The following is a 27385-nucleotide window of genomic DNA, read 5'->3' on the forward strand; positions in this document are numbered from 1 at the left end:
TGACACCATACATAATAAACATACATTATTCATAATAATTACAGAAATAATAATCATGTTACTGTAGTTTTTATTGTTTCTCATGATAATATAAAGATATTTGTTGTTTCTCGACATAAAAGTCCCAACCGCATAATAATCACGTGACTTTCAGGAAACAAAATACTTGGCAGGTCACCTTTGACGTTATTCGGCCATTACGAAAGCTGGGTATTTTCGGTACAGACGTACGTAATCATCGGGCGAGTTTACAGTTGCTGCAATGCATAAAGTACAATCGCCATCTTGAATGTGTTAGATCTGCCCTGTCAACTAAATGAAGTCAATTAAACGAATTGAACACATTGCCGCTCATTCACACATACTGTACATATATTAATATATTAGGGAAATATACTAGCGTCTACAGTATGTTATTGACACGGAGTTACCTTATGTGTGAAATGCGCAAACTGCGGCGGCACGGTGGACGACTGCTTTGCACGCCCCCCTCCTGCTTCGCACGCCCGCCTCACAGGGCAGAGGTGCGGGGTTCAATTCAGGCCCCGGCCTTCATGCGTGCAGTTTTCATGTTCTCCCCGTGCCTGCGTGCGTTTTCACCGGGTACTCAGATTTCCTTCCACATTTCAAAAACATTCATGGCAGGTTCATGGAACACTAATTGTCCCCAGGTGTGATTGTGAGCGCGAATGGTGTTTTGTCTATGTGTGCCCTGCGATTGGCTGGCAACCAATTCAGGGTGCACCCCCCGCCCGAGGACAGCTGGGATAGGCTCCAGCACACCCGCGACGCTCGCAATGATGAAATAAAGTTGCCTTGCCTTGTTTATATATTTCAATATTTACCATCTTGGTAACAAGGCTACATACGTTGGTACATAGTACTAGTAGTCAAGTAAACGCTCATACAATTAAGTTATTGTGTGTTCATATACACTTGATGAAACCCACTTGCATTACAGAGCAGAGTCGACACATCCAAAATGGCGGACACACTGACGTATCCCAACAACGCGGCAACCCCTCAAAGGCGGAATGTTTGTCTACGGTGACACAAGGAGAGAATTTGGTTTTCCGGGTTGGGACGTATCACTGGTATATAAATTTGGCCGCTATGAATAGATGTTTAGACTCTGAACTGCACCATTTGTTGACTTGTGAAGTCACAACGAAGATTTGGAAACGTGCAACTATATTGTCCTCGTTGGTTTTGGCCGAATAGAGAATAAAGATGTCAGGCCAAGGTGGGTGTTATTTTACTATTTGAATGTTTCACCTTTTCCGCATGCCGAAGACGTTTTATTTCGCGTCTCGTTTACGTACAAGACGCCAGTAAAACAAATTTACGGTCCAAATAAAAGCACGCCAAATAGCCTAATTTTAATAGTTATTTTTAACATATTGGCATATTTACCTTAATAGTACATCACTTTTTGGGCTTATCTATTGTCATGTATAATTTCTGTACGTTTAAGAAAATATATATTTCTTTTTGCTTCTATTTATACATTTTAAAGTATAAAGATTTTTATTGAATACTATTGAGATATACTGTATATGACATCTGTATTTTAAATGTATGTATATAATCTATGTTAATTTCATCTTTTTTAATTGAATTTTATTAGAAATAAAGCGGTAGACTTAAATTTTGAACCTTGAACTTACTTGCATTACCATTTGTGGGTCAAATGTTAAAGCACTTCCTCCTGGCATGTTATGAGTTTTCCCACCCTTATATTGAACTAGTGTTGACTCAAATTATTTCCAAATGTCTTCTAGCATTGACCAGCAGCCCTCCTAATCTCCCTCCTTCACCGGCCATCAAGGTCGGCCTGGAGCTACGCCAGCTGGGTGACCAGCTCTACTGGATGTGCTTCCTCTTGAGGGCCGTGACTAAGGAACACAAGACTCAATCCAGCGGTACCTGATGATGTGACAGGGGGTCCACAGAGGATGTACAGAGGAAATGGGCATCAGCCTGACTGAGAGCTGGTTGGATGAGCTACCTTGGTGGTCGAGCATGAGAGACCCCTGATTTGAGGCTTCGCGGTAAAATATGAAGATTAGCCAAAGCAGGAATGGGTGATCTGAGGACAATTATGACCTGGCGAAAGGATTTTCATCCGGACCACCTCAGAGGAACGGTTTAAAAAAATAACACACAAATGATCATCGTATACTTGTTTCTTTCACAATTTGCAAATAAAACTTGTTTGTCATCTGGTGTTCTATGCATTATTATTGACATGCCACAATATATTTGGGACATCTGTATACTCTAATGCAGTGGTCCACAAATTATGTAAACTAAATCCCACCTCCCCAAAATTTTGGTAGGGCAACGTTGGCATACAAGGCGGACAACAATGTTGCCAGTGACAGTGAGGCAAAAACTACAAGTGGGTATTTTACTGCTCCGAGTGTATAACAAATGCCAACTATTTTGGCCAAGTAGTTGATGCAAAAATAGCATGAAAAACTAAGTTATGGTAAAAAATGAAAACCCGCAATAGACTGAAGCTTCAAGAAATGAACCGCAAAATGGCAAAGGAACACTGAAAATTTCATCAAAAAAGCAACAGTGCGGCGTGACCTAAATTCAGGCACTTAAAAGAATCTTTTACTTTATTTTCATGTGGTAATACAAAAGCATACAGATAGAGGGGATAGGAGAGATCCCTTTTTTGTACAATTCCGTTAGCTTGTACACATAAAATGACTACTAATCAATAGAATTATTACACAGAGGACGCCATCTTCTTCTGGAGCTACATCTGCCTGTTGCATGCAAACATCCATTCCTCCCTTCTTTCGCCTTTGGGTGTTGCTGTGCGGGAATGGAAGAACATAAATACCACCAAACAGCTGGAAATCCTCTTTTTTGTCAGCCCTGCACCATAACAGAAACCAAAAATAAAAAAATGGAGGTCCCTTTTGTTGATCTTTTAACTTTGTTGGGCCTGTTTGTAGAGATAGCGCGTGATTGTCAACCCCCACCCCCCAAAAAACAGCCAAAAATTAAAATAAAAGTACAGTGGAACCTCCAAAATCCCAAAAATGTAAGAAAGTAAGCCAAGACATAATATATTAGCTTCTCACATTAGCCAAGATATGCACTTCGTGTGTCAGGGGGAGCAGTATGTCAATAGGTAGACTCGCTACGCTAGCATCTCGCGCTAACCCCCAAATGCACTTTGTTTTGATCAATTTTCGAATACATTAGCGGTTGTTTCGTCATGTGTGACAGTGAGCATGTTAGCGTTCCAAGCCCCCCCCCCCCCCCCCCCACCTCAGCAATCCCAAAATTTTGGGATTGTGTCCCGGTAATTTTGTCTTGTGATAACAAGTAGCCATGTGTAATTTTTGTTTTTACTTCCATAAATTTGTACTTTATGTTTTCACTCTGAACTGGGGCAGCTTTTTTTTTTTTTAAGATCTCCTGTTGTAACTAGTGCCACACGTTTTAAGTCTGACTGCTTGATGGAGACAGAGTAAAGACATAGATAGGCTAGCTAGTAACAGCTTGAAGTTGTTCATGCTAACCGCCTTGTGCACTTTTACCAACACAGCTGAATCTCAAGAGACTATTATAGTAAACATTTATATCAGTTTGATTCAAACATTGAATGTGTTCCCGCGCCTTCTCTCGATTCAGTCCTTCACCTGTTTGCATACTTTTGTAACCGCTGCTTGCTGAAAAACAGGTTTACTGTTTTTTATGTTTGTTTTTTTTGTGCTTACTGCCATTGGATATAATTTTGAACGTAAGGGATCGAGAGAAGAATTTGTTAGTGCGGACTTTGGAGGTTCCGTTTCGTCGCCTTGAAGCAGTTATAGCACGTGCGAAAATGACGCCTGAACTCGACTGAACTAAAACGTCACAGCGAGGGATGCCAATTCGCATCTGCTTAGACGAACGTGTCAAAATGAAGGTAAATAATCATGAATGGTCATCATTTTGTTTTAAAACGCAAGAAGTCTGCCTGACGCTCTCCGCTTTGTGGAATGACTCACTTGTCATCAGTAGCTGCATATAAAATATTTCATTTTTTCTACAGCGTCAAAGGGCCATACCCCTCAACTTTCTGGACTAGCTACGAAGCTGTGCAAAAAACACTTGATAAATGGCAAAACTACGAGAAGAAGCAGAAGTGGACGCCCAATTGTGTATATCTTGTTTAGATGCCGCGAGCGAAGGGAAATCAAACTTTAAAAAAAAATTATAAACGTATACTGTATCAGGAAGCGGCATCATGGGAAAGGTCGGTCTTCTATGGCAAGCCATTAGAGCATTAATTTGCTGGTACAAGGTCCATGTACTAGTACGTTCTTTGCCCTCAATAATAAGACAATTCAGGGCACAAGTAAAACGAGTAGCGCCCACTAGCAGAGTCGCCTTACTAATTATTGGTTGAGTATTTCACACAAGTACTACTTGTGCAACCAGTACAACCAGAGCACAATGAAACTGTATTAGTAAACTAATTGGTTGCAGTAGTCACAATATCAGGCCTAACAAGTGGGAACGTCCCGGTCCTGCTAATCGTAGTGCCAAATTCCCCACTTTGATATATTGATATAGTTCTCCCTTCACTAGTAACAGTCCGACAAGTATGCCTTAGTTGACCTACTATTTTATTGAAATGTCATACAGCGGTGGAAGGCATTAGTGTTTCAAGTTCAACACCATTCATCAGACGCCCCCACCCCTCTTGACTTCCAAAAGGATTCCAACTGCCTACAGGTTCCACAAGATCTCAGCAAAGCACTACTTTTAACCAAAGACTCCACGCCGTACTCGTCATACTGGTGCGCCAACTTATCTTCCTTTAGTGAGGACGAAGCGCGGACTAGTACATGGACTTTGAGCTTGTTATCAAGGATGTTGACAAAATGTTAAAACGGATTTCCGTAGTCGTCCGCCTCGTGATTGGCTGAATGTTCGCCATCAAGGCAGGTACATGACGCTTCCTTCATAAGTCACCATGACGACAGCGTCCATTTTCTCCCGCCGTGTTTACTGTAGGGTTCATTCAGTTCCCAAGCTAACCCTTTCCTTGAACCAGGTGACGCCCACCACCGATGGAGATTGCACTAGGATACTAACAACGCGGACCGCACAAAATGGCTACCCCGACCTGAATTAGATTGTCTCTTTAGTCTTTTTTGACGGATTTGACGTCCTTCAGAAATCAATCCAGGTCCAACTGCATCGGTCACTTTAAAAAAAGAACAAAAAAAAAAAAAAGAGGAAATATTGTTTTTTCCTCCTCATTTGGTGAAGGCAGCCACCACGGCCCACATGAGTTCATTGGCGCTAGGCTTGGCGCTCTCTTTCTCGGGCTCCAATTCCAAGAGCGTGTGCACCCTCTTCATGCCCAGGTCGTACTGCTCGTCCTGGAGGGGCGCAAAGGCATTCTCCAGCACGTCCGAAGAGTGCGCCAGCAGGATCAGAGAAAGCAAGCGCTTGTCCATGCGGTGAGGGTCATTCACCCACTTCTCCAGAACCGAGTCCTGGACCTTCTTCACCAGCCGCTGACCACAAGGAGGAAAAAGTCTATTTTGAAGGTTTTCCGAGGTTGATGGCGCTTATCGCAATTAGTTCTCAAGAGACGCATTAATCATTAAACATACAATTACTGTAATTTTCGGACTATGAGGCGCACTTTTTTATTCGGTTTGGCTGGTCGTGCGATATGTAAATCGTTGCTGTCCTGTCGTTTTATTTTTACGTTAATGGATTATCCATGTTTTGACATCTCATTAACATGAAACATTTTTAAATGACAAAAATGTGTTTTTCACATGACAGGAATGATATATCAAAATTAAAGCTGGCACTGGCACCCAAAATCTCTGTTCCTTGATCATGTTGACAGTACCTCCGACACTACGAAAATGTTTTTTTTTTTTTTATTGTTGCGACCTATACGCCGGACTAAGTTATAGTCTCAAAAATACCGTACAATTATGGAAAATTAGATTTTATCTTTTGTAAATTACAGTTTTCAAGCTTCATGATACACATTTCAACTTGCATTTTTTTCTGTACCTGTTTGATGGTGCTGTTGGTGAGCGGATGAGTGGTCATGTCGAAAAGCAGGAAATTCTGTTTCTCGGTGGTGAGGACGCCTTTCTCAACTAAGTTTTTGGCCAGTCGTTCCCGGACATTCCTCAGCTGGTAGTGCAGCTTAAAAGGACTCCACGTCTCACCTGATAAGACAACGAGATAAAAACCTAGCGCCGACAACAACAAATGTCACATTTTGTGACATTTGTTTTAGTCCTCCGTCTCACCGCTCAGTAGCTCTATCCAGCTCTGCACCGTCTCGGGAGGCTGAGTCTCTTTAATGTGCTTCAAGGCCTCATCCAGAAGCACATCTCCAGTTGGCGCATCAGACTTGCAGATCACCTTAGCAAACAAACAAAAAAAAAAATTGGCGACTGGCATATTTGAACAAGTTGCTCACATCCTTGCTGAGCAGGAACAACTTGTGGTAATGTCTCAGCCACACAGAAGCTCTCAGACATGTTGGGCGATCATCGATAAAACGTGACCCGATGCGACTACTTTTAAGCCTAACACAGCAGTGTGTCTGCGGTCTGAGGGAAGCCAAGACTGAAGACACTTTTTTTTTTTTTAACAGATGAGAAAACGAATCAATGAATAATTGTTGTACTACTCCGGATTGCAATCTCAATCCAAATAATTGTGATAATTACTTTTGCCATCATAGTCCAGCCATACAACACAGGCAAGCAGCTACTGAATGGTCTGTCGCTACTGAGGGCACTCATAAAACCTAATTTGCGCCGGATACGCTTGTCGGACATTCCGCTTGCAGCGTGGAGAATTGGGTGATGGATTACATGGCTAAAATCTCAAAGAAGTTGATTTAGCAAGATATAAACCCTTATAATTGCCCAGCCTTATTTGGAATGGATTTCGCTAAATATGCTTTAAGGTGAACGATGTTGTATTGCAGACCCCCAAGCTACAGCTCTTGGACGCCTCTTTGACAAGCACTGCCCTATGTGGGTTAATACAGACCGGCTATGTCTTAAGGGTTGCCAACACTGTCTGTTGGTAAGAAGCCCTCACCTTTCTGGAGAGCAGACTTTTCCTCCTCATGCCGCAGGCCTCCAGCTGGAGCCTCCCCCGGAGAGCCAGCTCGACAAGCATGCAGCCTCGGAGGCCGGACGAAATGCAGTCGTTCCAGAATGATGTGTAACCCTGAGAGGGATTTATTTAGAGGAGGAGCGGAAGCAAGACCAGGGGTTGGAAGTGGGGAGGGGGGCATAAAAAAAGAAGGAAAAAAGGTGTGCTTGTTTGTCCGTTCGCTGACGTGTTGTTTAAGCGAGAGAAAGTCGCGTAACCTGTGGCAAGTTGTCAAGAAAAGTATTAATGTAAAGAAACAATGAGTGCGTTAAGACAGACAGAAAACACATGAGTCGCATATTGTGGACAGTGTGAAGTTTCTGAGGTCACGGTTTCTGGAACTCGTTGTCGTCGGGACGAAAAAGCATCGAAGAAACTGCTCAAGTTAGCTTTGTTGACATTCGCTAACGTCCCGTTAGCTCCTGAGCTAACCGACGAGCTAGTTGACGGATTCGACGGAAAAGAAGACGCTCACCTCTCGGTCCTTGAGGCCCAGGAGTAGCACTTCCTCCATGAGCGTGAGTCGGGTCTCCTTTGAGTCCCCCTTGTCGTCCTCGTCCTCCTCGCCGCGACGCGCGTCCTCTTCCTCGGGGTCGGGTTCCCTCTCCTTGTCGGCGGCGGCACTACGGGTGGCCTCGGTCCGCCGCTGGACGAGGCCTGAGGTTCTCTGCGTCAGAGAAGCCATGTCTGGCGCTGTGAAACGGTCCAATCCGGGAAAAAGTGTCTGCCTCGAGCGACCGGGAAGCCGCCCAGCATGTACGCCGAATGGGACAAGTGGCGGAATGCGTGCGGGGGTCGACTAGAGACGGCCGGTGTAGCTGCGTTAGAGCTCAGTCTTCAGATTCCAGCTTCTTCGACTCACCAAAGCCACTTCCTGATCCAGGCAACATGGTGGAGAGGGCGGGGGGTTGACGTTGTTGAATGCGAGCACGTACGGAACCTGAACTTGTTGCCTTCAGCGACGTAATGCAATGAAAATTATGAAAGAAAATATATTGAATGACTTCACTTTTACAGCTGTTAAATTGCTAAACACTTTGACCCGCGGTCTTTTTGCGTTCACTATGACTAACTTTACAACATTCTACCAAACAAGTGCGGCACGAATGTAAAGGAGATTAAAAAGAAACATTATTAACCATCAGTCGCTTATTACCCCAGATTACGATAGAGACTAATTGTCCTTTTGTTTATCGCCACGCTTATGTAATTCAAACAAGCAACAAAATGCCTCTTTGTAACCTGCAGCATGTATTAACTCATTTTGACCACATGGTGGCAGTATGCTTCTTTGGAATAATTTCTCTTCCGCAATTCTTCGCAGCTGCTTCCCCATGAAGCTGATGGGACATTCATTCTTAAGTCTTGTTGTCTTTGTTAGCGTTGTTTCATATTTTTATGCTTTTCCGACTCATGGTGACGTGCGCCTTTTGTCTATAACGTGATTAGGTGTCACTCTTCATCAGTTAGTTCATTAATTGGCAACACTCCACCACCTGGGATGACGCAGAGAGTAACCTCCAAAGAAATGTCCTCCACCTCGCATTGGCTCAATTTGGAGTCCAACCAAGTTTTTCCCCCCCTTTTTTTGTGGACAAATATGCCATATTCCACCCCCCCCCCTATTACCCCATTGCCCAGACATGAGGAAGGCTGGAGTCACGTGCCAGCAATCTCGAAAGACATTTCTGAGATAAGCAGTTCAGATAATGGTTGACGGATGGACAATTAAATAAAGGTAAAAAGGGAAAAAAAGGACGCCCCTCTTCGTGTCCTCCCTGACACCTTGAATTAAACTTGATATCCCAGTGAAGCCCAGCAGGGCGTCTATGGTTTCAAATGAGCTGAGCAGAACATCTGTATTTTTCACTTAGGGGTCATCTGCGCTCCCTCTGATGGCGATGGAGATCTGGTGTGGACGAAGAGGCCGCAATGGCTCCCTTGAGCTTTGTCAGAGGCCGCCCATATTGGAGCCATTTCCTGTCTCAGGAGTGGGCAAAAGGCTTGACCCCTGGTGCACCCTTTCTATGTAAGTCACGCACACGCACAAACACACAAGTACATTCGATCACTCTTTTAAGACAACACCCCAAGGAGAGAGAATGAGAGAGCCTTGCTTACCATTTCCCCGCTGTAAGTGAATTAGAGAATCTCAAAATAGCTGAAAACAGTGTGCGGAGCTGGAGAGTGGGACCATAATTATGTTTAATTGTGAATGATAGTCAAAAAGTGAACGTTGAGATAAAGCAGAGTCGGAATCGTATGTTGGGTCCAAACAGCACCCCTAATTTCCCATAGCGTGTGGTAATAACGAGAATGGAAAAGAAGGCAGTGGCGGAATAAAGGCTTAAATATGCAGGTTTTTCTTCCACGAATGATTTTCGAACGGTGGATTGGAAGTTCTGTGCGATGAAGCTTATGGTGCATTCAAGGACCCGTTAAGGACTCAATGCAGGAAAGCATCAATGGTCCAACTGGATCTGTGTGATTTTTTTCCCACACCAGTCAACATTCTTAACGTTTGTATAAAAGAAAACCAGAGTTGACTACAATTAATGTCAAGACATTAAAACAAAACTGTGAACTTAACGATCACAGACAAAACCACATTACATAATAAGTATGGCGAAAAAAGCCAAAGAAAATGTAAAAATTAATCTTTTCATCTGGCTAATTTCAATTCCTGTGAGATTTGCCAGTGTCTTGCGAGCATCAGCAAGTTGAGGTTGATTTTTTTTTTTTTGAGTTCGCAGACCAAACGTGGTCTCGGCCAACAGCTGCTGCACAATCAAGGGAAGTGCTTTGACTTCACGCCATTGAAGGCGACACGAATAATAAACACCACAATGAGCCGATGGTAACGACTGAATAAAGTCATTTTACGACTCGCAGCTGAGACAATGCGAGCATTGAATGTCATGTATCAAGTTCACTGATCAGTCAATGGGGATGGTGGACACCCCCACCCCACCTTCGCCCCATTGACTGAATTAGGTAATTGTCCCATTTGTTGAGTTATTCTCAAATATAATTCAATACAGATTCGCAAGATTTGTTGCATTTTTCATTACAGTCAGATCACTTTGAGTGTTTTTACTTTAAAAATATTTTTTTCCTGTGATCCTCCCTTTCCTCTGTTCCCCTCCTCTTAGGACTTGGCAGGAAGTCTTGAACAATGGGACCGCTCCGCAGGGACTGCGTGCCGCCGGTGAGGATCGTAACACATATGTAATGCACACACGTCTTTGCCATGTTTCATGTTCGCGGGTGCACAGACGCACGTGTACAGATACAATAATGCGAATAGAGAAAGCGAAGTCAAGTCAAGCAACAACCGGACGTGTTCGTGTGACGCTATTTTGTTCGGGTTTCTGTGCACAATGAATCAGCAGTGGTTATAAGATGTGTTTATTTGGGGGAAGGCCTGTATTTTTACCAACACGTTAAAAATGAAATGAACAATATTATCTGTATGTTATAATTGTCCATTTGAGGGAGTCTTTTATTTGGGGAAAATGCTTTAATCCTGAGCAGATGATTAGTTTAGTGTGCACCGAGGGATGTTCAGACCTCTCAAACATGTGATTCGATAGGTTGAGAAGTCAAAGCAAATTCGATGAGGGGAGCATGAAGACCTTTTTGATCTCAATCGCCATCTGCTTACCAAAGGGGGAGCGCTTGAGGGCTCAAAGACGAGAGACGCACACACACATGCACGCACACTCACACTCAATGAGCCCCCGGGGGGGTGGAGGGGGTCATGTGAACCTCCCTCATTCGGTGCCTTCTCGATTTAACGTGCACCTCTTGAGACCTGTCAAAGGAAGCCAAACTCAACCTGTTCAACATTAGTTTGTAATGCCCCTTAGCAATAGATGTTAGCATGAACTTAATGGGTTGGTGGGTGTTGCGAAAATGCTTCATTCCAGATATGTGCAATGAAATAGTTCATCACGGAGTTCATGATGGCATGTAAACAATTTTTGGGGCAGGTTCATTTGAATCTTCTTCTTCTTGGCTTGATGAAAATGGTTACTTTTGCAGAAATGGGTCGTAATGGAGGTATGAATGAAAACGAAAGGTGCTTTACGATGACTAAAGATGCCCTCGGTCATTTTGACCCATATCACTGCTATTAAAGATGTAACAGGAGGTTTATAATGTCAATTGACGTTTAGTTTTGTCTACACTTTAGACTAGGGGGTGTCAAACCCATTTTTGTCTCGCGACACATCATTGTTACGGTTTCCCTTCGAGGGCCGTTATGAATTTTGGGAAACCATATAAATGTTTAATCACCTCCACAACAAACTGATGGATAACTAGTTTTAAAATCAGAAGTAAAAAATAATCACCGTTATTGTGGATTACATATGACAATTTGAAATTTTGGTTCAGACTTTAGCAAGCATCATGGAACTTGACAGCTTGATCATGTGGCGGGCCATATCTGGCCCCCGGGCCTTGACTTTGACACCTTTGCTTTAGACTCTCCAGTGACACTACTCGTGAGTGCAACTGATCGTAAACCCTGCTTTGTAAATCATGCTGCGCTGTTCATAAAAACGACTTGATAAAGAAGCACTTTGGGGGGGGGGATCGGAGGTTGACTTCTGGAGGGAACCAGCGTGCGCATATGCCTTGCTGCTGTACAAAGCATCTTGTCGTGAAAAAACACGCCGACGCCAGATGTCACGGCATGTGACATTGGGGAATATGATCTCCTTGCAGTCCTGATGGCGGCTTTGACACGCCAAGAATGTGTTGCAGCGCGCCCGTGCTTCACGGAGACAACTGTGTTTGCACCCCACTGCCTCTCACCATATGGAGTAATATACTGTTTGTGTGTGTTTGTGTGTGTGTGTGAGAGCCTCATTTTCGAGTAATATAGAGCATTACTGGTGTGTTACTATTCATGTTGGTGAGCCTGCAGTAATGTCTGGGGGCGTTTGAGGATTTATTTACTCAACTGCGGATGAGAAGTGTTTTTTTGTTTTTTTTAATTAGGGGCGAGGCCTTTATTTGTGCAAACACATTTTTGGATACTATTAACTGATGTCAAATGAAATTGGTATTATGTCCGTGGCTGTTTATTTATTCAGCAGTAGGGGAGCAGAGGAGTCTATTTGGGGCTAGGCCTTTATTTTCCTCCAAAAGTTTTTGGAATATGGGTTCTTTATTTTCCAATTGATGTGTAACTGGAGTCCTAGTTGCAGATGAGATGGGGGAGTTGGGAGCGAGGCCCATCTCTGTACGAACACATTTTTTAGAATACTATTGAAACATTGATTGATACTATGATTGGATGTCACAATTTAGGGACATTTTTTTTACCATCTTTTTTTTCTTTTTTTCAATACATTTTGTGAGAGCGTCAGCTCTCCAGGGGCATTTTTGGAATGATATTAAACAATGTTACTGATTTATTGCATTAAAAAAAAACGCAAACACATGCACCTGAAGGCAAAGACTATCACGGCTCACCTATTTTTTGCTTAATTCATATTCCATAAACACAATATTAATCACAATTCCATGTTTGGACTAGTGGGGGGTGCATAGAACATATGTTTGTACGTTATTTTTTTTTTTGGTTACTTCCTCTTTTAAATGATATCACTGCTACACGACAATTCATGATTCATGTCACCTGAAATTTGAGTCTTTCCTGAAGAGCCTCCTCTGACGGTGTTGCTTTCAAGGAGGGGGACCAAACGTGGAACACACCGTGTAGTTCTTTTTTTGGGGGGGGTGGGGGGTCATAAACATTTGATTCCGCCAAGTCATGTCGCGGCCATTGTTAGGCTCGTAAATGTAATCCGGTTAGCAAAGGACAAGGGAGTGGTTCCTTGTGAAATCACTTCCTTCATTCACTCCCTTTTTATGGTTAGTTGTGAAGTCAGTATGGCACAAGAAATTGAGAATGACGTTTTTTTGTGACTTAAAAGACACATCGGCTCACTTCCGCACATCGTTGGGAAAAATCAATGTGTACCTTTTTCCACATCCAAAAAAGGAACACACCCAGGAGAATGAAAATCGGCACCTCATATGAGGAACGTTGGATGAAAAAAGTGTGACGAATTTGTAAAAATAAAGTCATAAAAATCCAAGAAAGTCATCATCCGATGAGGGAGGTTGTAAAATAAATCAGCAGTGTTGCACACAAAAGTTGTAATATTGCGCGAATAACGTCAATACGGACGGGAAGTAAACTTGTATTTCTGTAGATGCGAGCCCCCACTTGCACGCCCCTGGAACAGATTCCCGCAATTTCAGTTAAGTGCAACGTGTGAAAACCGATCTGATATATACCATTGATGGTGACAAAAGGATTTCAAATCATAATTTGACGCACCACTGTAAATTGTGCCTGCTTTCCGTCATCTTATGAAATGACGTTCGATAACATGTCAGGGACGGCCGCGGGGAAGCAACAATGCCCGATTATCCCTCACATCCGCTATCAAACAAAAGGGAGATGTGCATGCTCGTCCGTGCCGACTGCAGACAAATGATTCACGGCTTTTGTGGAAAGCGACGGGGGACTTTCCTTATTTGTCAGCATCCAGGATGTAACCGAAGCCCCGAGTCAGTGTTGACAGAGTCAAAGAGGTCGAGACCCGACGCTGCCCCTTCATTCGGTCAAGCGCCGCATCCTGACAGCCAGCCACAAATAGTCGATTGATCCCATAAATTGATGCCCATATGTTTTGGACTCTTGTATGTCAGCGGCCCTCATGGGCGGGTTTGGGGGGGGGATTAGAATTCGACTTTGAAGCTGGCCGGCTAATTTTTACCCGCTTGTTTCCATGTTTGAATCAAAAGAGTCTAGAAATGAAGAGGCGAGGGATCGGATTTGAATTTTCGGATTTACGATCTTTCGGTTTAGCTATGTACCGATATCAAATGTTTTGCTTAGGCAGCATCTTATGGCAACTTGATGCCACCATTTAGTGGTGGCAATAGGCAATCATAAACCTTTTTCGGGGTGTCTGGAAGGGTTCATCAATCACACACAGATTTTCGATCTTCATGACGAAGTCCCAAAGAGTAAAAGAGAACACTATATCCAACATTTTGGAAAATTCTGAAAAAAATCAGTTAGCATTGCAGCAACTACAAGCTATGAGAAACCTTTTGGCATCCATTGCTCTCCGATTTTCGCTCTTCATAGTAGGACTTGGTCCCTTTTTACCCTTATAACTGTACTTCCTGTTTTCATACAAGACAAGTTGCTCAATTGTGAATCTGTGGTGCTTGCGGACGGTTCCATTGATGTCATAATGACTCCTTCAGTCCATGAGTCACATTTTTGCAGAGACTTCTCAAGAAACCCACTTTTCACCTTTTTGGTCTGCTAGTTCCATCCCGCTAGTTTCATCTGTTTGGTACCGATCTGTATGATCGTACAAAAGCAGCATCCACACAAATACTGTAAAAAAATCATCCCAGTTGGTTTGGAATGAGTGGTTGATCAAAAGTAGAGGTTACCAAGGGTGAAGTGGAGCGACGTTCCTCTCCTCTCGCTTATCTTGGTCTGGTTAATGTTGGCATTAAAAGCATCGGCGAAGAGGGGGGGGGGCTGCTTTCTGTCACGCCGACTCAACACAGGACTTGCTTGTTCGCCCCCAGTGGCATCACAAAGTCAGGCCGCTAACGCGACCATGAGAACGCAAGTATCCGCTTACAATGTTGGTGGTCCGTTAAAGAGGTGATGATGTTCTGTCGTATTCGAGTGAACATGGTCTTAACGGAGCTGTAAGCTGCTGTCTACAGTGAAAATGCCACGGCAATAATGTTTCTTCAAAAATATAGTGCAAGATTGTTCGGGAATTGCTTGGACGAAAAAAAAAAAAAGTACGACAGTAAAGCGATTTTACTCTCATAAAGTCCAAATACCATCAGAGAAAAATTTGACACGTTTGTAAAAATGACATTGTCATGCTATGAATGTATAATTTCTGATCATGATAAAGACATAACCTACACTAAAAAGTGTATTTTGCGGGAAAAAGTCACCGCCATAGTTTGAAAAAGCGTTTAAAAAATGTTTTTAAACGGTAATCGTTGCTCATGACGATCAGCGTCCATCTGTAATCTGCCTGCTGCCGTTTCTCTTCACCCGTTGCCTTCAATTTGTATCGGACTTCACATTTTGTGGATTAATAGCTTCGCCGATCCACTTGTCATACCATTTTTAGCCGTCCGTGCGATTTTCCCCGCGCCTTATATAGCGCGTTACCGCTTCTCTGCCATTGACGTAAACACGGCACAGCCATTCCGTTGCTGTGTACATTACAAATTCCTGGCGTGTTCTCCAGAGATAGATGTCCCCTCGTAGGGCAGAAATGAGCAAGTCAAGATTCCCCCCCGTTGGACTGCGTCAAAATAAATCTGCCCTCAAAAGGATTTTTTTTGTTGTTGTCTTTGTTAGAAAGCAGAAACGGTTTTCGGGATATTCCAAGAAAGTGTTCGCTCCAATGAGATGAGGACTCGTTATCTTGTCCACACCTAATGCTCTTCCGCAGATGGAGCGGACGCATTAGAATCGACACCAATGTTGTTTTCCGAGGGCGAGGGAGAAAAACATCACTTGACGTGCGTGAAAAGTACGTCTCGGGGTAGAAGTGTGGACAAATGTGTGAGATATCCGCGGGACAGGAAGGATTTACCGTGTTGGAATGCAGAAAAAAAGGTGAATAAACTGATGTCATGAATGGCAAAACGAGTCAAGAAACTAAAAACAGCACACAAACGGTGGAGCAACACATGACTGACAGGCATACACTCTTTATCCTCTCTTTAAAAAAAAAAGGCAAATATGACAGCAACTTAACTCATTCACTTCCAAAGACGTTTTTATACGTCTTTTCTGACTTGGTCCAGAATTAGCTGGTACTGGATAATGACTGACTTGCAATCGTAAGACATTTCTTCGTTGGTGTCTGCATTATATTGCCTCCTGCTGGCCAAGGCGGGCCCACCAGAGTAAGCGGCGCAAGAAATTGGATTATACCATTAAATAATGATGCACAAACTGTTCAATCCTGACATAATATTTCATAATGTCGTGACTGTCTATGTTTTTGTAACGTACCATACTTTAGAGTGCCATTTTACTAGTTTCCGCCAGCGGTTAATACAAATCCACAAGTGTAGTTCATAAAGCTTTGACGATCGGGCACAGTTTCACCACAGAGCGGAGAAATTCTCTTTCCATAATTTCCACTGGGAGGGGGGGGGGGGTGCAATTGAACCTTGGAGATTCCGCTGCACGTTTAGCGTTCATGCCACCCTGTGTATGTTATTGTATTGCTATTGAAGCGAATGCGCTTTAGGCCCAGCTGTCAGACAGAATGGTGGTGTAAATGTTCACTTCCTGGCACTAGTAAGAATTTCCCATGCTCCGACGGCAGACCAAGCAACCCCCCCCCCCCCCCACCCCAAGTAGGGTCCCACTTGCGAGAGAACATCCCTCCTTCTCCTCCTCCTCCTCCTTCCTCTTCCTCTTCTTCCCCCTCATGCTGCTGCAGACGCTCAGACGCTCAGAGCATAGGCAGACGCACGATGGACTAGAGCTCATCACGCTGAGGACCGTTTCAGTCTTTTTGGGGAGGACTGGTGGGTGCATGCGGTCGAGCCACGAAAGTCAGCGGAATAATAAATAACAACAGTCCGTTTTTTTGTTCTTATTTTTGTGGACAGAGTCGAGATGCCGGGGACTTCAAGTTGCCCTCCCGCGACAGCTGTGCTCGCTGGTGAGTTCATTATTACGGTACTTAATAAAATAATTGCTACCAGGCATCCTTCTCCAACGACTCCAAGATCATTAAACCACACGTTGGTGGTGTCTCACAAGATCCATGTTGTCATCCGTAGTGTCATTCAGCAATTTTAGCACATATCGACTTATTTTATTTCCTACAGAATGAAATGTTAGTTTCACAATTAAGTCGAAAATAGTCACTTTCCTTCATGATAGAAAAATTAGCCCATCATAAAACAATTCTTCCCCCTGAAGTAATGTGACTTATTGCCCAAAAAATTCAATTGAAAAATGTGTCATGAACACTAAGTTGGTGTGAGTTTTGTCAGCATAGCATAAGTTCTTTGCACGGCTGCGCACGCCCCATTACGGGTCACCCCCACAGATTTTGTGTCAAGTGAATGGAGTTCCAGGCTCCTAAATTTCCAAATTTAAATCATTTAAATCTCTTATAAACACTCGTTTTATAAGGTTTCAGATTTCCATTTTTAACATAATAAACTCTCGCCAACTGGCAGCTAGTTAGCGCGACAGCTATTAATTAGCACGAGCAGCACTCTAGATTTCTCCATCTTTTATTCTGCCAAATATCTGAATCTGCATTGGCTTAAAAAAATCCTTATTGGTTATCAAATTTCCCTCTTGAAAATTAAATGAAAAAAAAAGTGTTTTTAACTCATTCACTGCCATTGACGGCAATAGAAGTCAAAGTTATAACAGTGCAGCAGTGTTTACACCCCATTGGAAAAAAATTAAAAATAAAGCTTTGCCGTTGCCATGCGAACTACTTGTGCAGCGTCCCAACATGTGACTCACTCCCTGCTCGCATCCGTCGGCATGTAAAATCAGCAATATCATGTTTTCCGTAAAGGAAATGTTCTGTGGGTCGGGGTTTGAATCTCAGCTTTGGAGTTTTCCATGTTCTCGTGGTTTTTTTTTTTTTTTTCAGGCTACTCTGGCTTTCTCCCTCCAAAAACATCCCTTAGGTTCTGTATTGACTCTAAATTGTCTATTGGTGTCAATGTGAATACTTGTTTGTTTATGGGTGCCCTGCAAGTGGCTAGAAATAGGCTTCAGATTACCCGTGAAACAAATGAAGCTAATCACAAAAAAAAAAAAAAAAATTGAATGGGTGTTATTGATGGCTATAATGTTTAATTCATCGTGAAAATATGCCTTTTTTGTGGCTGTCAGGCATATGACGTGATCCGAGCGACCCAATTTGAACGCTGACTAAGTGCTTTCTGTGATCTTCCTCTGACATAATTTTTCCTGGACCAAATCACTGGCCTGATCTAAACCCAAGAGAGCATGTTTTATCACTTTGGGAGCGGCAAGTCCATCAGCTCCAGGCTGAACTGATTGATAAATAGAATGATCGATAACGGCAAAGAAAAAGGCATATTCGAGAAGTGGCGTACGCATTGGACTGGTCTCGAGTCAATTGTTTGCAACTATGAACTATGACGTTTTTTAAATTCACCAAAGACTTTGGTGGCAAAAAATGGGGGAGAGTAAACCTCTCGATCTTTTTTTTAAAAATGTACAGTCAACTCTATTTTTATCTCGCTCTTCTGTATATTGAGGTGGTGTAATTCCACCTTCGACCACTAGATGGGGCTTTAAAAAAATAAGTTCGATACAATTTAAATTGGAAAGAAGAACAAAACCGGAATCACCAAATTGCACGGCAGAACCAAAACATTCAAATTCCTCAGAGGAAGTGCGGGAGACGGTAGTCGAAGCCTGTACCTCAGAAATGAGAGACAGACAGGCGAACCACTACCGTGTTCTCCCTCTCAAGCCTGTTTTCCAGTTTACTAAAAGCTTGTGAGATGATGCATGTGGTGGCGATTCCCTTCAGTTGTGTCCACGTAGATCACGTTTGGGGGTGGGGGTAATGAAGTATGTTGGATATCAACCTCCCCATGAGGACGATGACATCACCAAACAAACCAACCATGTCCTTCTTCAGTATCAAATTGCCCACTTGTGACGACCATTAGACTGGTACAAAAATAAAATGTTCTGTGCAAAAGCTCATGCGGCAAATCATTACTTCCCCCAGCCACCTCCCACTGATGCCTCCCCACTCGTGACCTCGGTGCCGTTTGTGCACCTTCACGCTGATTGTTCTTGTATGAATCTGGTTGTACTTAAAGCTGTTAGCGTGCGCTAAAGATTGCTCCGCTGTGACCTCACCTGCATTAGAAACTACAATCCCATGCCGCCCTACACCAAATAGCCGCTCCACCCCCCCGCCCTCGTTTCCCCACCCTTGAGGTTATTGTAGTGACAAGCGTTTAATCTCTAGGGCTGTGGAGGCGGTGTGGGGGGGGGGGGGGGGTTACAGGTGGTTTGAGTTTGGACAGGACTAAAGGAAAGGAGGCTAAAGGAATACACATCTGGCTTCAATCAGCTCATGTTCAAGCGGGGTCGCAGAGTAAAGACTTGTAACGCCCATGTAACCATCTTGGAGTCAACGATGCTGTAATTGAATTCGAATAATCATTTGCGACGTAGTAGAATGGCATTTTCAAATTGCAAAGGCTGCAATAAACAAAGAAAACAAACACACAAACACAGGAAACTGGATGTTCAAATCATTGTGCTTTCACCTCTCGCCTTCATCGCTGTGGCACGCTTAGCAAATCCAGACAGACCTTTCGCTTACATTCTGGAAGCACAACAAACCAGCTGAACATCGAATGATTTCAACTCTTGTTAACACAAACCCAATTCATAAATCCAACTCTACATCTAATACTAACCTAAAATCGAACACCTAACTCAATTTCTAGGCCTAATGCTAACTTTTGTCATTGACTATGTCATGAAAGTTGAGCTGAAGTTGACTCGTCGATGACGCCAGGGGCGGAGCTACGTGGTGACCAGGGGTGGCCAGGCCACCCCCAGTCCCTCTTTGGTAACCCTCTATCTAGGTCTGAACTCTCCCTCTTTAGAAAAAGAACGCTTCATTCTTGTAGTCAACATCAATGGAGGGAATATTTTAAAACCAGTGGAAATCGGTAGTCCAGTGGTTAGCACGTCGGCTTCACAGTGCAGAGGTACCGGGTTCGATTCCAGCTCCTCCCTCCTCCTCCCTGTGTGGAGTTTGCATGTTCTCCCCGGGCCTGTGTGGGTTTTCTCCGGGTGCTCCGGTTTCCTCCCACATTCCAAAAATATGCATGGCAGGCTGATTGAACACTCTAAATTGTCCCTAGGTGTGAGTGTGAGTGTGAATGGTTGTTCGTCTCTGTGTGCCCTGCGATTGGCTGGCAACCGATTCAGGGTGTCCCCCGCCTACTGCCCGGAGACAGCTGGGATAGGCTCCAGCACCCCCCGCGACCCTAGTGAGGATCAAGCGGTTAGGAAAATGAATGAATGAATGGAAATCGAATTAGCCAAAGCCAGCGAAGCTAAGCACTATTCTCAACCACAACCACCGAATGCTAGTCTGTTGGTTTCTTTTTTTTTTCTTTTACTGCACCAAGATATTGAAAGTTGTCATCTTTTTTGTTGGACAAGACAAAAATGTTGTGTCAAGCCAAAACCACGTGATTAGCAGTGAGTGAACTTTAAGCTTTAAAAGTTGATGTAGAATGTTAAAGTCCACTCGTAGACGAATAAATTCGACCCCTTACAATCGTATGCATTGGCACCTTTCTTGCAGCGAGTGCATGAACTACGATTTGTTGGTAACACCTCGTATTTGAAACAAAAGCGCTGCTACCTCGATGGCGCGCAGGTGCGAGTTTTCACAGTATGCACGCATGCTTAAAACCACCTCATCAAGAGTTTTTTTTTTCTTCTCCGGATTGTGCAAACACCTTAAATAATTCACAACCGCAGTCGCCGTCAGTCTTTTACACGATTGACGTTTGGTCATGTGACACCCGACTGGGCGCTTAACCTCTTCTGCTGATAGTTAGTCAATATTCTGCCCCTGTTAATGGCCGTCATTACTTGCTGGACGCAGACTAAAGTGACTTATTAGTGTTTCCTTTCAAGCTCAGCCGTCGCTTAGTCAGCTTAGTGCTCTTATCTTGAGGTTCTGTCGCTGCATTTTGTGGCTGAATAGCACAATGTCTTTGTTGAGTTTTTTCTATTCTTCGAGCAGAGTGAGTGTTTCATTTCATTTCTCAGAGAATCGAAAGGGCGTGAATACAAGGAAACAAGCCTGTAAATCAAGGATGGGGAACCTTTTTCCCCATTAGGGGCTTCGGTTAACAGATAAAGAACTCCACGGCAACAATCAAACATTTTAAATGCCATCGGAATGTATGGAAAAAGTTGATGGTCATATTTTCACCTGGAGCGTTCTAAAAACAGCGCACCAGTCATGATTTATTGCAAAATATCATGCCAAGCACCAAGCAACAGCTATCTGGCTTGAGTTTGAGAAGCACTATTTTAAACACCTTCATCACAGCCCTCCCGATGTGGAGGAACTGAAAGTCGTCAGGCACTTGTTGCAAAAAGACGTCCAAAAGGTGTATAGGTGTACAAAGATAATTGCGGTGGTGCGCCTTTTTCTATTTCATTTGCGATTAGTAAAAGTCTGACTTCTGGCTATTAACAAAGACATCCACGATAGCACCGGTCCCCAAAACCAGGGCCGTGGACCAACACCGGTCTGTGGGTCATTTGGTGCCGGGCCGCACAGAAAGAATAAATTATTTACCTTACTTCTGTTTTATTCATTTCATAATCGGAAAGACGTTTTATTTTGAAATATTAACCGGATCCTCTATTACATCTGTCTGCAGTATGTCACTCTTGATCCAGGTCAAGGCCCACTTCTCAGTCACGTGATAGGTTACCGCTAAAATGAAACCCAGAGGCTAGCAAAATGAGTAAAAAAACAAACGTCTTTGGAAAGGCGCAGCCTTTCGACTTTCAAGAAAAAGAATTCTACATTTAATAAACAGTATCAGAAATCCGATTTAAAATACGGATTTATCTCAACAGAAGATTCCCACGCACCAAGCCCACTCTGCATAATATGCGGCGATGATGAGTCGTATTTTTCATGCACTTTGTATTTGCGCCGTATCTTATTTCGAAGGCACGTTTAAAAGTTATCATAGCGATCAGAGACTGTTTGCGGCTAGATGGGACGTTCCTCGTGTCATGAGTCGTGTTTATTGTGAGGTTTAGAAAATACCACAGTTTTCATGCAGGCCACATCATATTATTTTGTTGTATTTATTCGGCCTGAAAGTTCGGTCCCTGAAAATATTGTCTGACATTAAACCGTTCCGTGCGACAAAAATTGTTGGGGACCGCTGCACTATAGTGTCTAAAAGATTGACAAGACAAGAAATGTGTACACCTGCAGAAAAGCATGCATGCAAGCAGGAAGTTATATTCCACTGAATCATCTGTTGTTTCTCAGGCTTGCCTGAAAAAAAACGTGTCAAACCACAGTAGACCATGACCTAATTTCATACCTTATTGACCGTAACTGCAATGGCGTAAGTTTAAGCACACCGCTAATGTTCATTCTGCGCAGGACCATTTGCCAGTCGATTGACAGCATCTTGACAGACACATTGACGGCAAGCGAACCCAAGCGAGTGAAATCGGTGACTGACAGTTTGCCCCCTCATTATCATGAGATCCCCCTTCATTATCCCCATGAAGTGTTTGCTTGAAGAACTTAATCTTTATCCAAGTGGCCTCTGATCCCCAAAAGCAAACACGGGCTCGCACTAGGCCTTTAACGTTAATCCGTTCAACAACAACGCACGCGCGTACATGCACGCGCACGCTCACTTTGGTCGGGAAAGCGATACCCCTCAAAGCAACCTCCGGGCAAGCAAAAACGCCCGTGAAGGTGCAACATGGCGCTCTGTGAGCTTCCATAGGTCTTATCTTCTACTGAAAGGTCATGCCGCACACAAGCAGACCCACGTTGAAGCCATCAGGTTCCAATGCGGACGCCATGGACTTTATGTCGGACCCTCTGAATTCGTTTCCCCATCGGAAACAATCCAAGCGCGCATGATCGGGCTGAAAAAAATGCCGACGTTTCCCAGGTTGGTTCTGCTTTACACTGAACGCTGGCAGTTAACTGAGCGATGGTGGGCGCTCGTGAAAAGCGGTGCGGTTCGAGGCCATTAAATTCCTGCGTTGGGTTCCGGCGTTAACGTTTGGACCGCGCCCTTTTCTCACTTTTAATTGAGTCCATAAAAATGCGCCGAAATGTCAAGAGGTGAGACGGAACACACAAGTCGCTTGTCCAACGCTACGTGATGCATCAGAGTCAAACTTTTATGCTAATTGCCATCTGCAATTCATCTTTGAGACTATTTTGCGTTCTTTAGTTCCATGCCACCACACATTGTCGTGTTTTGTTAGGTGCTGATGGTGCCCATAGGTGCTGCTGTTTTGGTTGGCAACCAAGTTCAAATGCACTTGCTGGTGAACTCGCAAAACAATTTCCTAACACCCCAGAGGACCGCAACTATTCTTGTGCTGCTGTTTTGGTTAGCGAGTTTGTTGTCGGAATGTACTGAGGTATCACAAATGAAACATCCAAATTTTAGTTTAGCAAGGAAGTTAACTCTTTGATTAGCGTGCGCGAGTGAGAAATGTCCGCGCCTGGCGTCCATTTGACTGCAACCCATTTATTTTTGGTGTCGCACTTCTAATTTACAAAGCCTGCTATTTCGCTGTGAGACCTCATTATTCCGTCTGTTGTATGTAGTCATTACATCGCTTTGATGATGTGAGTTTACTTGAGGTCCCCTTTTTTTTTTTTTTTTTTTTAAATTCCAAACAAGCTTCCTGTGATGTAAGAAGTGTGAGTTTAGCCACTCCGCTTGCTGCGAGTCTTCATGTGTGTTGCTTATTGATTCTGGCGGGAAGGTCATTGTGTGACCCTCGGGTGTGTACGTCTGCGTATGTGTATATTTTTAGTTTGAAGCCCCCCACACACACACATAATCCTCCCACTCCCATCCTCAATCATTCCAACTCCTCTGTGGACATTCAAACTGTCGCCATTAGCATATTTAGCAGCATTTGTTATTTAAAAAAAAGGGGGGATTTTGTGGGGGCCGGGGGGCATCCAAAGCTCTGGGATGGGTGTGTTGAGGAGGGGGAAGCCGGCGATGATGTCATGCGTGGGTTTTTCGCTGGTTTTGTCGTCCAGTAGAGAGAATACATCTGGAAGTTGAACACATTGTGGAATGTGACACCGATGCTCTATAAATGAGGGATGAAAAGAAGAAAGTTTGGATGGACAGAGATGAATGAGAGAGGTGGCAGGGAGATGGATGATAGTCCTTGGGGTGGGGTGAATGTTCCCATCATGGAAGGTGAAAAATAGCTTGTTCAGTATAACAACGGCCCAAATCCAACTTCAAATGTGGCTTCTTATTCATCCGGTCCTGTAGAGGGCGACAGTGTGGCATCAATGCAGATGTTTCGTTCGAGGAGAATTCCGTAGAAAGAGTACAGACAAAAAGAAGTGATTTACAAGAAACTTGCAACTTTTTTTTATCATGCCGGTATCCTCACAAACAAAGGTAAAACCCGTATAGTGAATCACGTTACCGTGATACAATTTTAGCGAGTGGCTGATCAATATGTTTATTATTGTAGTTGTCCAACTGCGCCTCGTCAAACCTACAGCAGTATTTTGACAACTCTGTTTAGCTACCGCGTTAACATGGCGTTAATAGCAAAGGCATTCGGAACATTCGAAGAGCTTTTATGAGCGTACATAAAATAGCTTACTTTTGACTTTGTTGCAATGCCAACTCTTTCCATTCTCAGCCTTTATCTTCTCATCCCCACAATGGAAAAACTCGTATTGTTTTCCACCAATTCCGCCTGCTCTTCTCTCCCTTATCAAATCAACCGGGCTGGAACGCAGCCACGTGGGTCCATGCGAACAAGCCCCGTCGTGGCCGCGCGCCAAGGCCCACAAATATGAACGGACCCGGTCCGAAGTTTGGCGGAAAAGCGTGGGGGCTGGAACGGAACAATATGGGAAGAATGTGAAACGTTAAAATACAAAGAGAGAAAAAAAAGAATAAAGGGATGGACAGTGCAGGCCAACAGGGGATAAAATAAGATCAGGATAAAAGAGCAGAAGGAAATCTGGAAATATTTGCGGCTCATACCTTCGTCGTGGCTGGAGGCTGTGCCTACATGTCTTACGATGTTTGAGGCAAGCATATGTTGGGGGGAAAAAAAATCTCAGATGCACCACATACACTTTTTTATTTTTATTTTAAGGTGTCACCAGCCTTCTGTGCAAACAAGCAACATTTATCAAAATCTTCGCCCCATAATTGCATTCTCATCATCAGTTACACATTTAATCCTCATATTCTTTTTTTATTTTATTTTTTTACACATTTATCCTTGCATATATTTTAATGTTTTTCCTCACAAAAATGTACGGGCCAAATTCACTTAAGGTTTGGATGGCCTTTGCATGGCGCTAACCGGTGAAAATGGAGCATTTAGCATGAGCATCTAATGATAATGATATGAAATGAAAAGTGTTAATTCAATAAGAGCAGCGCTAATAGCCACACACAGTTTAAGTGAAGCAAATAACATCTTGAGCAACCTGGTGTAAACTTTGCACTCCTCTGCGGAAGCCTCATATAGCAGTAGCAAACCGACAATTGCGCAAATGCTCCGATATCCTGTTGGCATCTCCTCCAAATTTTACCTCCGCCGCCCCTTTGAATGTCCGACAGGTGCTGGTCTACGCTTCTGGCTCGTACCGTTCGGAATGTTAACTTTGAAGGAGTCATCGTCCACGAAGCCGCGTCATTGTGAGGGGGCAGCGTTTTATGGCATGTTCTTGCTAGCTGACACGGTGCCAGCGTCAATCAGGTCCACATGGACGTTTGACCAAAAACAGACTTGCAGCTGAGCCTTCTGGCTTTTATTTTAGAGCCTTTTATATCCAACATTTCTATAGCGAGGCAGATTATTCAGTGTTTCTGTTTACCATCTCTCTCCAAAAGCTCAGAAAAGCCCACCTTTCAACTGCTCCGCCATCTTTGGATGTGGGACGAACCTTGAAAGTTAATGTAATTGGACTGCCTGTATTTTATGCCTCAACCCAGCAGGCTCCAAATCTGCTTTTAAAACCGCAAGTCCGACAACACCAGCCAATTACAGCAAAGTAGTTTGTTTTTTAATAGCTTAGCTTTATGGTACCGAAGCCTGTCATTAGATTGGCATTATCTCGTTAGCGTGGTTATCGTCCGGTCTTTCTTATCACACTGCGAACAGATCTGTGTGTTGACGTATTGATAGACTGTCGTGAATGTCGAGTCATCCTGTTCCTACCGAATTTTGCCGATATCTTCTCATGAGTCATGCTCGCAACTTTTGTGGCCAAATGCTAACAACGGCACATTTGCCAAACGATCAAATAAATAACCGATCGATCAAGTAAACCGCGGAACCAAGTACTGTACTGGAACCCGTCAACAGACCCTATGACTGACCTTCAAATCAATGAACTAACCGAGTAGACCTACTAATTGACATTGACAGACTGACAAATCAACTAGCCATTCATGTTAGCCAAACGACCAAGCCACATTTTGCTCACTCATAGAATGCAAATTGCACTGTGAGCAGCAGGCACACTCTCGCGGCGCACATTATCATACGATGGAAGCGTGCCTTGTTTTGTCGTTTGCAAGTCGCTGGCTAACCCCCCCACACACACTTTTTGCTTGCCAACTGTACTGGACAACTTGAATAACACAAGCCCCAGAGGGCAATTCCATGAGGCCATTTCCATCGCTAAAGAGGCCACCACGCTTATTAGTTTTCCAGCAGAGTACATTAGCCAGACTCACAAAAATAGACGCGAGACGCCACCAAATACAGCTGACTGCGACGTGTTGTAATCATGTGTGGTACAGCTTTGAACCGCGCTTGAGCTCACCGTTTGAGAAGGACCGGCTGGCCCGAGGCCATCTTGACTCGGCAGAGTGTGCGAGAGTGCACCTGTCAATTTAAAAGGACGTATATAATCAGGTTAAGAGGAGGAGGAAATGGAGCCGCTCTGGGACAGAGGGAGCAGAGAAGGGAAACCAGGAGGAACCTAGTGGAGAATATATCTTGGCTATGATTTCCTTATCCCACCAGAAGGGAACATAAAAATAAGAGTCATGTTCTATAAACTCCAGTGAAGGCAGTTTGTTTGTGCGGGTGGATTGTTTATGGCGGCGAGAGGCGACCTCATCACATGTTGCTCACGCACTTCAGTCTGCACATAACGTGCGTAGCTCACCATGAAATGTTCATTGAACGTTGAGCGATGAATTCGGCGCGCAAGACAAAGTTGACTCACTGTAAACTTGAACAGGATCACACGGTATCAGTGGTATTTGCTCATCCTTGGATCCCAGGAATGCAGGCTCAGACAAAGTGCGATAAAAAATATTTATTGCATGAAAGCGCCCC

The 27385-nt window shown here is 43.7% G+C and overlaps 2 protein-coding genes and 2 long non-coding RNA genes across 4 annotated transcripts in view; 3 read left to right on the forward strand and 1 right to left on the reverse strand.

The window, feature by feature from the left end:
* The first annotated feature begins 1072 nt into the window (after positions 1-1072).
* On the forward strand, positions 1073-2339 carry LOC127591138 (uncharacterized). Its single transcript, XR_007959808.1, has 2 exons — positions 1073-1243; positions 1782-2339. It is a non-coding gene; the product is annotated as an uncharacterized LOC127591138 (long non-coding RNA).
* A 257-nt stretch (positions 2340-2596) lies between these two features.
* On the reverse strand, positions 2597-8036 carry LOC127591057 (Golgi phosphoprotein 3-like). Its single transcript, XM_052050857.1, has 5 exons — positions 7637-8036; positions 7105-7236; positions 6300-6414; positions 6055-6215; positions 2597-5537 (listed from the first exon to the last, which is right to left on the reverse strand). The coding sequence occupies exons 1-5, from the start codon at positions 7844-7846 to the stop codon at positions 5274-5276; spliced, it is 882 nt and encodes a 293-aa protein (XP_051906817.1). The 5' UTR covers positions 7847-8036; the 3' UTR covers positions 2597-5273.
* Positions 8037-8082: 46 nt separating this feature from the next.
* Positions 8083-11588, forward strand: LOC127591152 (uncharacterized). The gene is made up of 3 exons (XR_007959824.1): positions 8083-8899; positions 9036-9190; positions 10314-11588. It is a non-coding gene; the product is annotated as an uncharacterized LOC127591152 (long non-coding RNA).
* A 5033-nt stretch (positions 11589-16621) lies between these two features.
* itga1 (integrin, alpha 1) overlaps positions 16622-27385 on the forward strand; it is a 32115-nt gene continuing 21351 nt past the window's right edge. Inside the window, exons 1-2 of the mRNA XM_052050575.1 lie at positions 16622-16785; positions 16870-16922. Of these exons, the coding sequence (XP_051906535.1) occupies positions 16877-16922 (46 nt within the window). The 5' untranslated portion in view covers positions 16622-16785; positions 16870-16876. The remainder of the gene's footprint in view (positions 16786-16869; positions 16923-27385) is intronic.

This window comes from Hippocampus zosterae, chromosome 18 (genome assembly GCF_025434085.1).
Source record: "Hippocampus zosterae strain Florida chromosome 18, ASM2543408v3, whole genome shotgun sequence".
NCBI classification, from domain to species: Eukaryota; Metazoa; Chordata; class Actinopteri; order Syngnathiformes; family Syngnathidae; genus Hippocampus; species Hippocampus zosterae.